At 37.8% G+C, this 15,000-nt stretch overlaps 1 protein-coding gene across 1 annotated transcript in view; it reads right to left on the bottom strand.

Moving 5' to 3' along the window:
* Positions 1–1,687: 1,687 nt before the first annotated feature.
* Positions 1,688–15,000, bottom strand: part of LOC138046668 (mediator of RNA polymerase II transcription subunit 16-like) — an 18,030-nt gene continuing 4,717 nt past the window's right edge. Inside the window, exons 6-13 of the mRNA XM_068893270.1 lie at positions 13,792–13,947; positions 13,277–13,376; positions 11,465–11,548; positions 10,070–10,135; positions 7,202–7,276; positions 5,348–5,469; positions 4,514–4,683; positions 1,688–1,811 (exon numbers count right to left, since the gene is read on the bottom strand). Of these exons, the coding sequence (XP_068749371.1) occupies positions 1,688–1,811; positions 4,514–4,683; positions 5,348–5,469; positions 7,202–7,276; positions 10,070–10,135; positions 11,465–11,548; positions 13,277–13,376; positions 13,792–13,947 (897 nt within the window). The remainder of the gene's footprint in view (positions 1,812–4,513; positions 4,684–5,347; positions 5,470–7,201; positions 7,277–10,069; positions 10,136–11,464; positions 11,549–13,276; positions 13,377–13,791; positions 13,948–15,000) is intronic.

Below are 15,000 nucleotides of genomic sequence, written 5' to 3'. Positions count from 1 at the left end.
CGTACGTTTCTCTATTGTTATTGGTGTCTCTAGAGATTGGTTGAAAACGTCCTATATGATGGCTTGTCATATATTGTCTCTTGCGAACGTTGGTTGGAAATGGTTGAGAAATCTTTTCAATTTGTTTTCGATTCATTGTCTTTTGATAATACCGGCTTTAGTTTGTATTTGTTTTTTGGCGTGTTTTGTCGTCCGGAGTCAACACAAGAACTTTAGCATTCAAATTTGTGTTTCAATGAAACTGCTACTTGTCACAAAAGCTTAAAAAATTCTCTTCTTCCAACGCCTCTCCATCTCTCTCGTCCCTCTCTTTAAGAAGTTGCTTGGTATCTGCAGATAACTGGCAAAACTTTAGCTAAAACCAAAAATGCTTCTTTCAGCTCTTTAGCGTATGCAAATTTGTGCTTGACGTTAGATGTGTGTGCTTTTTGTGTTTAGTATCGTATGAGCGATCTTTCTTCTCGACCACTTAGGCAGTCCATTATAAGTCCAAATTTAGTAATCCATACACCTGGTCTATCGAGAAGTCCATGGACTAGGGCTCGGTGAAATACACAAACAACACATCCAAGCTTACTATACACATATGCTTCACAAAAGAAGATCGACAACGAAGATAAATATCTGACCTGAACATTTCTTCACACGGCTTCACTCTGGTTAAAAATGTTAATTATTTTGTCAACTGTTCGACTATTTCCCGAGGCCAGCAAAGCTCTCCAAAAATAGCAAATGAAGGCAAGCTTCAATGGCAAACATGTCAGGCTCCTCCTTGTCAAAGAAAAAAGTCATTCTACTTGGGCCGCGGCCTCGTTTTTGTTTTATAAATTGGTCCATAGCTCTATGGCTGCATATAAAACCTGAATCAATATGTTTTTTTTTTTAATTTTAGTCAACAGCAAATCTGAGCTCGCTTTTTTCCATCATCGTGCTAAAATAAAGGCTTTCTTCTGTCTAAATTTTTTGTTAATGATCTCTGATAAACATGCTTATTCTGAAGCACGGTACCCATCAATCAAAGATGAGAATAACGCGCCGCTCGACAATGATATTCCATCATTCCGTACGAGGTTTTCTCTTCGTGGCACCAACGGCCGGTTGTCTTAAAACTTGTCGGAATTAGATAAAATGGTTTCCACAATGCTTTTAAAAGCTCGTTTTAGTGACTCTGAAGCTGTCCTTCAAAAATATTATCTGGTCGGATGTTCTAGGGGAATTTCGGTCAGGTCTGTCAAAGTAGTCATTACTTCTTCCGAAAAGTTCTAGCATCCGTGACGGACTTATTAAAAAAAAAAAATAACATTACTTTTTGCACGTCGTTCTTTTTCCCCGAAAATTTTAAGGGACGGTTGCGCTTAAGATACGATTCTCAAACAAACTCTGGCCAAAATGATAGAAGAAGTTATGATAAATCTTCAAATTTTATTCCAATGTCACAGTTGACTCTGCTCAACTCACTAGCGTTCTTCAATGTGGTTTCGAAATTTCTACGCACTCTTCACACTCTTCACTACTTTTCCGAAAAGGAAAATAGGAAGTCTGTTTGAGAAAAGTGTCCAAAATCTTAGTGCGCCTCGAAAAAGTCTGAGTTCGAATTTTCGAAAATGCTAACCCACCTTCTTCCGAAACAGATATTTACCGAAATTACTCCTAAAGTGCCCCCTGTTCTTTCACTGGATAAATCTTCTCATAAAATATTGAGAAAGTGTCTTCTTGTCAAAGGAAAGTTGTCTACTGCCTCGTGTGCGGCATATTTCTCTACGTCTGTAAAGGTCAACTTCGGCAAACGTGAGAGGTCCACGCTTGGATCACTGGAAAATCAAATTCGAATCAAACCAAGCTAAATAGCCACAATCTTCGATTTTTTTTTCGCATTTTGTACACATACAACTAGACTCAATTCTCAGCTATTTTAACTTATCGCCTAAAACTGGAAGACCTCGCCCTGGCAAAGGAAATCTTGCAAAAATCGAATGAATGAGTCTGCTTATCCGGATGAATCACGGAATCGATCAATTCATGAATAAGCTGAAATAAACTTTCGCCTAGCGCGTTAGAAGTGAAAAATGCAAAAGAATCGCATGATCAACACAGTAAACTTTCGGTATAATAATTCAAATTTGAGGAGTAGATAAGGATCTTTTTTTTTCCGACCACAAACTGCTGTAAGAATCCCACGAGCAGCCATTGTCACTGAGTAGCAAACCGATTTGTTTGCCCCTGCGCATGGCGGAAAAGATCACGCGACTTACTTAGTGCAAGGCGCCTATTGTTAGGAATCGATGATTCAGCATTCCCAAAATAGAGCGCAGGAGACAAGAAAAATCTAGTTTGGAAAGACTAAATAAACTGGAGCACAAGTCTTAGAAATCATTTATACTTGCATTTTTGCTTCCATTTCATAGAAGAGTTTCCTGAAAGCATCAGTGCATAATGGGCATTCCAGCTAGCTCTGCTTTTTACTGGGATTCTTGTTGGGACAACTGCCAAAACGTCTGTGTGCAACAACAAAAAACCCTGGGATGAGTAAACCCCAGTGTAACGTGTAATAACAACTTTTACGCCGGACCACACTGCTGTAAGAAGATCGAGCAGCAACTCACTGAAATCAAAGAAGCAATCGCTGCGCTCAAAACAAACCAAACTGGCGGCTCTTATGACAAAGGTTTGCAGTTATAAATTTTAAACTTTGTTCACTTCTCAGACATTAGTGGTTTCAAGTTTTCCCATCTGTTCCCTCGCAAAAAGCACTCAAATTTAGGTCAATCAATTGCTTCTAAAACATTTGCATGCCAGATGTGTATAGTATTTTCCTCTATGACGACCCATTCTTACTTTTTAGATGTTAGAAATAAGAATGAAACCAAAACTTAACTGACAGAAATTCATTCTGCTTCTGTAATTTTCAGTCTTCAAGAACTGCGCCGATGTTTACAATTCTGGCGAAAAGATCAGTGGTGTGTACAAAATCGACCCCGATGGTTTGGGAGAATTTGAAGTGTACTGTGATCAAAAAACGGCTGGCGGAGGGTGGACGGTCTTTCAAAAAAGACAAGACGGCTCCGTAGTAGATTTCTTCCGCGCGTGGGACGCCTACAAACGAGGCTTTGGTAATCTAAATGGAGAGTTTTGGCTTGGACTGGACAAGATTCCGCCTGACTGTAAGCAGCAGCAACAAGCTTCGCGTGGACTTGGAAGACATTCATGAAATACAGCATTTGCCGAGTACAGTTCAGTTACAGTGGCAAGCGAGCGAGCAAAATACCAGCTGAGTTTGGGGACATATTCAGGTTTGCAAACTCTGGTGATTAAATAACAACCCTGTATGTGTTAATTGAGATGGGCAAACTTTCTCATTTCAAGTAGATGAAGTGTATCTCCAATAGAAGTGCCAAAACAAATTGTCAAAGCCAGCGAGTTAGCCAAAAAAAAAAAACGGAAAAAGACTTTTTACTGAAAACCCTGGGTTATCATTTCAGTAGTGGTGATAAACACATTACATCGATTTCATGGCAAGTAGTCAGAAACAAGAAACAATATCGTGTATCATTTTAATTAAGGATTTGTAGCATTCTAAAAAAAAGTTAAGATATTGATTTGCTTTTGATTACTGTGCCTATCAATTCAAAGGCACTTTTGTCCCGGTTTATGATTATACAGGAAACGTAGATCTCTTAACAATTGTTGTTGAAATCCAAATAGAAAATTGGGGTAACCACGCATTTTTCAAAGATAATTGCTGAATAATATTTGTAAAAAGCTTTAAAATACAAAGCAATGTATGGCGTTCTTTCTAAAATTAGAGATTTTATGATTATACAATACATACTTACTTAACGCCCCATAGGGGCTTTTCAGGGCCAATGAAACAATCAACGAAACAACAGAACACAACAACAACAACAACTGTTAAGAATCCCAACTGGCCGGAGGCAAACCAGTTGGCTATTTACAAGTGCAGCTGGGAAGTTGAACCAGGGACTACCAATACGCGTATAGATATACGCGTATTATGCGCATATTTTGGTTAACGTATTTCTGAGCGGTACTGTATGCTGTAATGTTGTAACTGAATGGATCAGTGCCTGAATACAGAAACCGATAAGGTGATACATGTACGAAACATCAAGGACATGTGCTGCGAATTGCACAAGACAGAGCTTGAGGGAAGGTATACATGTAGGTATTTTCATTCCTTTTTAGGGGATTGATTGGTAGAGTGCATATTCAACCTAGGTAAAATGAGAGGAGAACGGATTTTACTGACAACATAATTATACGTGTGTGACTGAAAAAAGCCGAATTAAAGAAAAACTTCAAACATTCATACTAAGACCTGAATACTGCTGTAACAGTAGAATGTTGCTGATCTGACAAAATAAACTTTCCAAGTCAAATACTCAGGAAAACAACAAAACACAGTATGTCTATATCACAGTGCATTAATCCCAGTTCTGCTCCCTTGAAAAATGATAATAGGTAAGTACTGTAATATATAAAACACAACAAATACCAAGTTAATAACTGAAGTCTGTCATCATCATATTGTACCAAAAGTATTGATGCAGGATATGTCAACAGGTTACTGGTCGGTGACAAGTCCACTTTGGGTGTCGGTAGCCTTGGCAGACAAAGGGACACGATGTTGGCAGGATCTTTGTAAGTTTTGATGATGGTCCATTCCTAGGGGACAAAAACCAGGACCATGGAAATCAAGTCATTGATAATACAGAGGACTTGCCTTACTCATACAGTTGTAAGTGTACCATGTAGTTGGAGAAACTGCGGCGACTTAAGAAGACAACGTACGGTAGAATTATGTTTTAATTCACTAGTAATGAGTGATAACTAAAAAATTATTACCACAAGCTCAATTCCTCCACAACATCATAATTTAATTGTAGTTGTAGGGAAATGCTAAAATGATAAATATGTACACGGCAAACTGTCGAGATCTGTCATTTTTGGTCGTAATCCTTATGTTATCCTCTTTTCTTCACATTTTTGTTCTTTTTTGAGGCGGCATTGTGTTAAGTGATCCCTAGAGTAAAACAAATAATCTTATAAAATTATCCAAGCTTAATACAAAACATTGAGAAATACACCCATAAGTTGAGAAACAGATGTGTTCTAGAGGCAGACTGCTCACAGGGAATCTAAAGGGTCAACCTAGAATTGGTGCCATGCATTTAAAATCCAAAGTTTATGGCTTGATTTGTCAGGTCAGTTGTTAAGCTTTGTCTAATACATGTATATGCATGCATTTGAACCCTACGCCAACCTCTTATAATTTGAAACACAGCTGATTAACATTTTGTTTACTGTCAAGTCTGACTTATATACTCACATATACACTGTAGTTCGTCATGTACGGATGGAGATGTGATGCTATTTCCTGTTGGAATCTCTCATGAACCTGCACCTTTCCTTTCTTCATTTCCCAACGTTTTATACAACTTCCATTTTTGCCTATCAATTGTAATCAGTAAAACTAATAGGTTAACAAAATTAATTATTAAAAAAAGAAGAAACTAGCCAAATATTACTTTGTCCAACAATAAAGTATAAGGTGCTGCCTTGACTCTCTTGTTTTCCCCTTCCTTTGGCACTAGATTTTCCTGAGCATGCATAATTATATAAGAAAAAGACTTCAAAAATCAACACAACTTATTTTAAAAAATTACATACTTACATCTTTAACCAATTCCCCCAAAGATTAAAACTTATAGATTTTCATCTGTCTAACATCAGACAATAATAATTATTTAATTCAACTTTATAATTATGTCCAAACTAAGATAAACATACTACTGATTCATCTGCTTTAATCCTGTTGACCACAATTTTCGCTCCATATCTGCTACGATAATGTATTTACACTTTTGAAGTTACTGCCTAATGTTAAAAAGGTGGCCTCCATTTTAGTCAGTGAGGCTCCATGTCATAGCTGACTTGCTTGCACGCCTCAATTGTGTATTCTTTTTCTGTCAGTTGCATATGCTGATTAGTAACTGTTTTTTAGCTTTTATTTTTACTGGTGCCAACAATGAACCATCACCTGCTGCTTAAGATACTGGATAATGTCAGTAGTACATAGAGGGTAGTGCATAGAGGATATTACAAGGCTGCCCGCCGAAGTGTGGTTTTCCGCTGGCTGAGGAACGCAAGAAGCGGAAAACGTTTTTCTCACACATGGCTGGGAGTCTGGGTACAGGTCTGCGGGGGGTTTTCAGGTCACATGGCTCGTGTAAAGTTCCAGTTTTTGTTTTGCCATCCGCCATTGCCTGACACGCCCCACCCACCCATGAAGTACTTGTAAAATGTTTTAGTTGAGGTGATCTTATTCTCTAGCCACTTTTTTGTGTCATTGTAAGACAATTATGTTCTTGTTAATAAAGGTCAGGCTGTGTGGTTGGGCTTGCCACGGCTCCCAGAAGTGTGTTAGAAATGAAATTTCTCTTAGAGTGTTGAAAAATATTTCACTTGTTCGCTGCACTCACTCGTGAAATATTTTTCAACACTAATGAAACACTATATAAACAATATAAACACCAATGAAATACTAAATCATTTCACGGAAGGCACCAAAAGGCGCAATCTTTGTGTGTAACCATAGCAATTACAGTGATCTTTTCACGTGTGAAGATATCATGTTTTCGTACAAAAGCTCACTTGGTATTTCAGTGGTGTTTATATAATAGATCCGGCGCAGGGTTTTCAAATGCGTGACGAAAGTAATTAGCAAACTGCTTTGGTTTTGCATTACATGTACTTCCCTCAGTGATTGGTTCGAAGTTCTTGCGGCATACTTTGGTTTTGGTTTTACGACACTCGATTGAAACTCACTCTGAAGTACTTTCTTTCTACAATCATGGACAAAAGTGTTGGGAAGGTAGCTTCATTTTACAGATAACCCCCCTCCCCCTTATCAATGTTGGATTTTCCAGGGGAAAAAATGGTGACTTTTCTTACCTGAAGAACTCCAACATTGAATATGGGGGAGGAGGGCCACAAGAGCATGGTACAATGTATTTCCCAAATGCTTCAGCCAATAGTTAGAATAATCGAATTACATGTAGGTGTGAAGTGAACTGATACCCGCAACCTTCCCAACAACTTTTGACCAAGATTGTAGTTCCCTGCAGTTTGACTCAACAAATTATTGTAATACTTATTGTTATTATCCTACATGTATATGTACCTGTTGTGCATACCAGAATTGCTTCACCAGAGTTCTTGGACATAAATTGGAGATTATTTACATGATATTCAGCAACTGTAAATCACAAAAAAAATCTGAGCTGTTTTGACACAACAAGCACAATGCATCTAAATTACGTGTACCTGTACACAACCAATGATACAGCTGACGTTACGATCACAGCTTGACCTTTACTGTAATCTTAACAAAAAAAAGATCAATTCCAAGAATTCTGATCCAAATTCATCCAAATACCACATTATGCACCCGTAACAAGGATGGCACTAAGAATTTTCAATTTGGGTCCTGGGGCCTGCATGTCTGGCCAAATTGGGGTCCCAAGCATTTTTGGGGGTCCCAAAATCTTGGTGACCTTCTCCGAGAAATAGAGTATTTTTTTAGGTAATGAGAAAGAGAGAGTAACCAACTTTCTAATCTTTAAGACAGTACTTAGTACTGTAACTAGTACCAATAATAATAATAATAATAATAATAATAATAATAATGTCATGTGACGTTAATTTTTGACAAATAAATAGACTTAGACAGTGCTCAATGTCATGTACATTGTATAATTGAGGTGTTCCTATCCAGCATTGTCATGGGCAGCTTTGAACTGTTCTTGTTGAAGCAACACTGCTGCTGTACTTTTGTGATCCACCTGATTCATGTACCATACAAGTGCCAATCACTGGAAATCTTTGCGTCCAGTCGTGGGCACGTTCTTCTTTCCACCTTTTACCTGGTCCTTTCAAATCACAGACAACTTATCGCCCAAATTCCTTGTTTGCAACCATCCAAACTCTTTCAGCCAATTTTAGCCAAAAAATCTTTATCTAAAAATGACCATGTCTTCAACCTTTCTCAGTTCCTTTTCAAGAAGTGTGAGCACTTGTATTTCTCAATCGATCAAACAATCAATGAGCAAACAAATGGCAGGAGCTCAATTACGTTTCCTGGACGTTTAATCATCTTCACCAGTCTCCTTTGCACAGCTAAATCCAATATGGCAACCACTATGTTACTTTAATTTTTTTTTTTTTTTTTTCTTTCGCATCTCGCCCAGTTGCCCAAACAACAGATATACTGACAAATCAAAGCAAGTTGTTTGAGTTATTTAATACATGTACAGTAAAGGTCGAAGATATGCGGCCCAAAATGGGCGTGTAAAATGTGCCTGCGTGTCAAACATGCACGCGTCTGCGTCTTTGACACGCGCATGAAATACGCACATAAAGCAAAGCTCATTAGTATGTATGAGTTAGCCCATTGTCGACCTATTGCGGTTAGATCATTGTTAGTTTTAATAGCTTTTTACTGTACAAATGTATATGGCAATGGCTATTCAGCTGAACATCGTTTGGCAAACCCAGCACCGTGTTTGTTTCAGTTCACAGGTAAACATGTGGAAATAAGTAGCGGGGTATTCTTGATTAAAAAAAAAAACGTAACAATTCGCTCGCGCAATATTTATGTCGGGCGCATGAAAATGTTAAAACTTTCCCGTTTTCAGCACTTTCTTAAGCCTTGTAGAACCAGTGATATGAAAATTCAAAACTTCTTGTCGCGAAATCGTCAGAAGAATCGATTGTCACACATACATATATCAATGTCGCGTGTCTTTGTAAAAATGAGAGAGATACAATCCGCTTGCAAAAACTCGTCTTGTCAGGCGCGTCAAAATGAATTTCATTTCAAATAAGAGGTTAAACAACGGAACATTTTCCCGTTTCAAGCGCTTTCCTACGCCTTAAAGAACCAGAGATATGAAAATTCAAAACTTCTTGTCGCGAAATCGTCAAAAGAATCGGTTATCTCACATGGCGCGTCGCTTGTCTTTATTGACATAACGTACATACAATTTGCTCGCAAAAACTCATAGTCTGGCGCGTCAAAATGAATTCAAATTCCAATAAGAGCTCCAAGAAGGGAACATTTTCCCGTTTCAAGCGCTTTCCTACGCCTTAAAGAACCAGAGATCTTGTCGCGAAATCGTCAAAAGAATCGCCTTGCATCCTGGGACACATTAAAATTTTGATGATCACTTTTTTTTGGATTTTATATAATTTGCGTAAAAATGCACGATTTCTGCGTTAACACGATCTCTGTGTAAGCTTGAAGAAGGCTATGTGTATGTGAACAACTCATACAACATTTACAAGTAACAAATTTTATTAATATTAACATTCACAACAATATTGACAATTACAATTATAACAATTATGTAGCTGTATCAAATATTTTTGCCAACTGTCCAAATTTAAAATAAAGTTGGATAGTTTTTGCAGGAATGTTTACTTCAGCTTTGAACAAACTGTCCAATTTGAGAAAAATCTGTATTCTTTCCATCAACCAATCAAATGTAAAGACAGATAAGAGAAGCGAGTATTGGCCAATCAGGTTGCAGCTATTTTAAGCATGCAACGTTTTTGAGCCACGGATGGACACCAGAAGTGAACATGTTGCTTGCTAGGGCAGTGGTTTCTCTCAGATTTTTAAACTTATCATCCCTAACAGTGAGAACAAACCGTTTTTAGAAGCTATTTCAAAATTGGACAGCATGTAGTCCTACGGTATTACATATACTTATTAACATCTTAACAATCCCGTACACGTCACTCTGAAAATCTTTAGGATGGTGGTTAGAGAGAGCTGCCTGGCTATAATCAGTGTTTGACACTAACGCTTGCCCGATTGTCCGGGGCAAGCGAAATATATCCATGGGCAAGTAAAACAACTCTAAGACTTGCCCGATCGGGCAATCAGAATTTTTGGTCAACTAATATTTTGCGGAACAATTTGATTTGCAAAAAGAAAATTAATTTTGTGGTGTAAAGCACAAAATTCACATAATCAAAGAGAACTTACAGTCTTGTTCAGTGTGCGAATGAGGAAACAGGCAGGGAAGAGGATCTGACAAAATCTGACAGCCATCTAAAAAATAATGAGATGCATGTTTCATGACCAAATCATATCACAGGATTGAACAGGATTTGAACCTTGAAATAAAGTAACTATGTAACTGTGACAATCTAAAATCTCAACATGCTTGAATCTTTCCTTGGTTCAAATATGTCATCATGGCAGGGTTTGTAAAGTAGCGACCATATTTCTGAAAGCACCAGACATGACACTTTTTGGCACCAACATGCGAGCTACCTAGGGGGGTCTAGGGGGAGTTGGGGGCATCCCCTCCCCCCCAAAATAAATTTTTAATAGAACTGTCAGAAACGTTGTTTCCAGTGTTCCTGGAACCCAAGAATCAGTTTCCCAGGAAACTCTCTGGAGTTCTCTCAAATTTTCTTTAACAAATAACAGTAAATGAAAAATTAAACAAACCTCTCAAAATTAATATTGCATGTATCAAAACCCTGTCATAGTCTTCATGTTCACATTTTCTTCAGATTTTACTTAGGAGTCCACTTTTAAAACAAAATGATTATCTGCTCCCAGTTGGCTTGATAGCTCAGCAATTATTGGTTATTATAAGTACTGCATCACTATAGCAGAGGCCATGGTTCAAATCCTCCATGCATTCTTTTGTTACTGCTAAAGTACTAACCTACATGTAAATGTACATAACTGTGATGATACACGTACATGTGTATGAAGTCTCAACACAATAACTCCACGGGTTCCAAAATATATTAAATGTCAACTCTTTGTCAGCAAGAAAGGTTTCACCCAAGTGATATTTACAGCTGTATGTTTCAATTCTCTTTGGGCAGGTTATTTAAACAAAGTCAAGCTAGGACTGCAGTTTTTTAAAAACTATTTTTACCTTCAGTACTTTTTAGAACTAAGAAGTAAGATTCTTCAAGAAGAATATTTTTTCCCTCTTTGTTCTTAACCCATTGACCCTGGGAGTACAGTGTAAGACTTAACAGATTTTACTCTGTCTAACACCAGATGATTTGACTCGGGCATCCAAGGGCATTTGAAGTGTCAATGAGTTCTGTCCCCTCTCTTTAACACCCAAACCGGCCTAAACCAACCAGACTTTAGTATTTTACTCTGTCTAATGCAAGAAGATTTTACTCATCAATGTCCCCATTAACCCTTTAACACCCAAACCGACCTAAACCGTTCATACTTAGTATTTTACTCTGTCTAATGCCAGACGATTTTACGCATGAATGGGGAACCCCCAGGAGTCAATGGGTTAATTTATCACCACTAACACCACTGGAGTCCATTTGTAAGTATTGGACAACCCTCCCACTCTTAGGCTTGGCTAAGTCTATATTACTTTTGGAAATCAACCTGGTATTCCAGACAAGGAGACTCTGTAGAACTGAACAGCACTGCATGATTCACCATCATTTGCTACAACTATTACTTTTCCCACTACACAAAAAAATGCAAAAGAGAAAATAAAAATTAATAAAAATTAACACAACTCTTTGACTTCAAAGGCTAGGCTGAAATTGCAGCATTAGTGTTTGAAAGGATAATGGAAATAAATTATAGTCCTTCTTTATACGATCAAAGCCGTGGTCTGGAATTTCCGATATGATGCTGCACATGCTACATGTATCTCAAACAGTCATTAATAGTAACAATATTATTTAACTTTTTAATGTTGACTGCTGGCATCATGATAAAAAACGTAGTACATTATAGACGAGTATGTTTCTGTATTGGAGATTTTACTCAGTCTAACACCATACAATTTTACTCATCAATGCACTGGGGCCAACTCAGGCAAGAAAGGGTTAAGGAAAAATCTGGTTTTATCAACGGAGTTGATAATGTAAATTGGCCACCGTACAGAGATTCTAAAAGCTGACGTTTCGAGCGTTAGCCCTTCGTCAGAGCGAATCGAGGGATTATGGGTTACGTGTAGTTTTTATAGTAGAGTAGGAGCTACGCTATTGGTGGTAACATGGCAACGTGAAAAATAGGAATATATTAGTTAAATGAAAAGCGTTCGTTAATACCGTGAGGATTAAGGGTGCCGATTTGAAAGATGAATTTTTGTTCCAGATTCTTGCGGCTTTCCGTCGTACCTAGATGTAGGGAAAGGCCGCAGATAGCCATGTGTTTTTTGGAGTGGTTAGGCAGATTAAAATGGCGAGCGACTGGCTTGGATGCATCCTTGTCATTCTTTTCAACATCGCGAAGGTGTTCGCGGAATCGGTCACCTAGTCGTCTACCTGTCTCACCAATGTATAATTTATTGCATAACGTGCAGGTTATGCAATAAATGACATTTGCGGAGGTACATGTGAAACAATCGGTGATCTTAACAGATCGCTTAGGTCCCGATATCTTGCTAGTGTTAACAATGAAAAGACAAGTTTTGCATCGTGAGCGCGCGCATTTGAAAGTGCCGGGTTGCTCGTTAACTAAAAAGTTGCCTACGTTTTTGTCGCGTTTGAATGAAATAAGTGGAGGTTGCGAAAAGATTCTACCAGTCTCGGGATCATTTTGGAGTAATTTAAAATTACTAAGAATGATGCTTTTGACTGCGTGATTATGAGGATGGAAAGTGAGGGTAAATGGAATTCTGTCATTCTTATCTTTTTGTGACGTTTGTAGTGATGACTGTCGATCAAATTGTTGGGCGCGATGATGGCCCGCTTTGACCACAGAGACAGGATAGCCACGTTCTTCGAAGAACTGGCACATCTCCTCTGATTTGCTGGAAAAATCGGAGTCATCACTACATAGACGTCGAAGTCTAAGAAATTGAGAATAAGGGATGGAGTTCTTGACATGTGATGGATGTGACGATGAATACAACAAATAACTGTGTGAATCAGTAGGTTTGTAGTGCACACTAGTACATAGCGCGTTGCCTCTAATAGAAACGTTGATATCTAGAAAAGCCAATGAAGTTTCCGAAGTTTCCGAAATTTCCCAGGTATATTTATTATTATTATTATTATTATTATTATTATAATTATTATTACTTTCATTTAAGGAAAAATCCACTGGCAATGGATATCATGCATACATGTACATGTATCAACCTTTTGTTAATTTAAATAATTTATTATATAAGGCAAAAGTTATTATTAATAAGTACATAATTTATTATGTATTACTGCAACGGTACTAAACTGCACTTACTGTTTGTAAATGCGAGATCAGCCACAGCAACTCTTGCACGCACTGTTGCCAAGCATTTTCTCGTTATTTGTATTTCTGGTTTTATGGTTGTCACACAAATCTAGAAGGAAAAGAAAACAGTAATTTTCAATAACTACAAGTACATACAGCTGTAATTTGCTTCTAATTACAAACAACCACAGCTTAAAGGAAGAGTTTAGAGTTGGCACATTGTAGAACTTTTGACTTACCAGTTTGTTGAACCCACAGCATAAAATTAATAAAGGAGAGCAAGTAAATGCATGACAGCAGGGATTTGTTTATGTACAGTGTAAGGCAAACAGGTTGAATACTACATGTACTTGGTTTTCATTCAGATTTTTTTTAGTAAAGAAACCATTTGTATAAGAATGGCCATCATTTGTCGCTCAATTAAGAAGCACAACAATACTGTTAGCCTATGTGATGAAATGTGAATATTACACATAGATAAGACTACAAGAAAATTCAGAACAAAAAAATTAATATTGACTTACAAGCCCTGTTTCACTGATGGCCACCCATCCATCTTTGGCTCTCATCCCTTCAATCTCTACCAAAGGATGTTTGCTTTTATTGGTCTTAAAGCGCTCTCCAAGCTTCTTGGGAATGACTGAATGCTGTGGATCATCGCCGTGAAGGGTAAAAAGGTTCTGTTGATAAAAAAGGAAACATACATGAAATTAAGGGGTCTGTCAGACAAAAACATCAACCATTTCATGTACTTCCAACAGTGGAACTTTTCAATTTTACTATCCGGTACTTTAATTTCTTATAATATTAACTTTTTTCCTACATACAACAGTACATTGTCAAGGGGAGATCCTCTGAGAGAAACGGGTTTACTTAACAATCGCATACAGTACAACTGTTTATCCCTGTTCAGACTCTCACTTTGGTACAGGGTAAATGACAATTTAATTTATATCCAACACAATGACTTATAATTCTCTGGCTAATGCCAGACGATCATGTTCAAAATTGTTCACTGCCCTGACCTCTTCAGTTTTTCCCCTCTACAAATTTGTACCAAACACTGCATTATTTATTAACCCAGTGACCTCTCAGGTGCCCCAGGATGTCCCCAGTTGACGAATGAAATCATCTGGTGTTAGACGGAATAAAATCTGTTAAGTCTCACTCCCAGGAGTCACTGGGTAAAGGAGTCAAAGGATATTGAACTCTAGTGTCTCACATTAGAGACCTTAAGATCTACGACGACGTCGATGACAACGCCACAAAACAATGACATCATTGGTTAAAAGAGCATAAAATAATTGTGCTGCATAAAATTATGTGGCATGGTTTTAAGCTCGTATTTTTGCAGTACTCTGCATGACAGTGACGTGAAATCACCAAATTTTAGGTTCTGATGACGACGTGAGCATGCAACAGAAGATCTGTCATTCTCTATTTTCAGCGTAAAACTGCTCGTACCGATTTACTTTTAGGATACTTCGCACACACTGTAGACATGAACGAGATGGAATAATCTCAAAAGACATACTGGACAAAGTTATATTATTTTTGAGCTGGTGTTTTCGTCAATGTCACTATCGTAAAGTAGATCTTAAGGTCCATGTTGTAGAGTGCAGGCCAAAACTTAGAGGGAAAGGGAGAGGTGAATTAAATCCAGACCCCAAGTTTTATGCTACATTATGTTTCCATTGTAACTTGCATATTAGATGTTTCCACTCACTTCGCAC

The sequence above is a fragment of the Montipora capricornis genome, chromosome 4 (assembly GCF_036669925.1).
Source record: "Montipora capricornis isolate CH-2021 chromosome 4, ASM3666992v2, whole genome shotgun sequence".
Classification (NCBI taxonomy): Eukaryota; Metazoa; Cnidaria; class Anthozoa; order Scleractinia; family Acroporidae; genus Montipora; species Montipora capricornis.
This window is presented reverse-complemented; position numbering and strand designations above follow the sequence as displayed.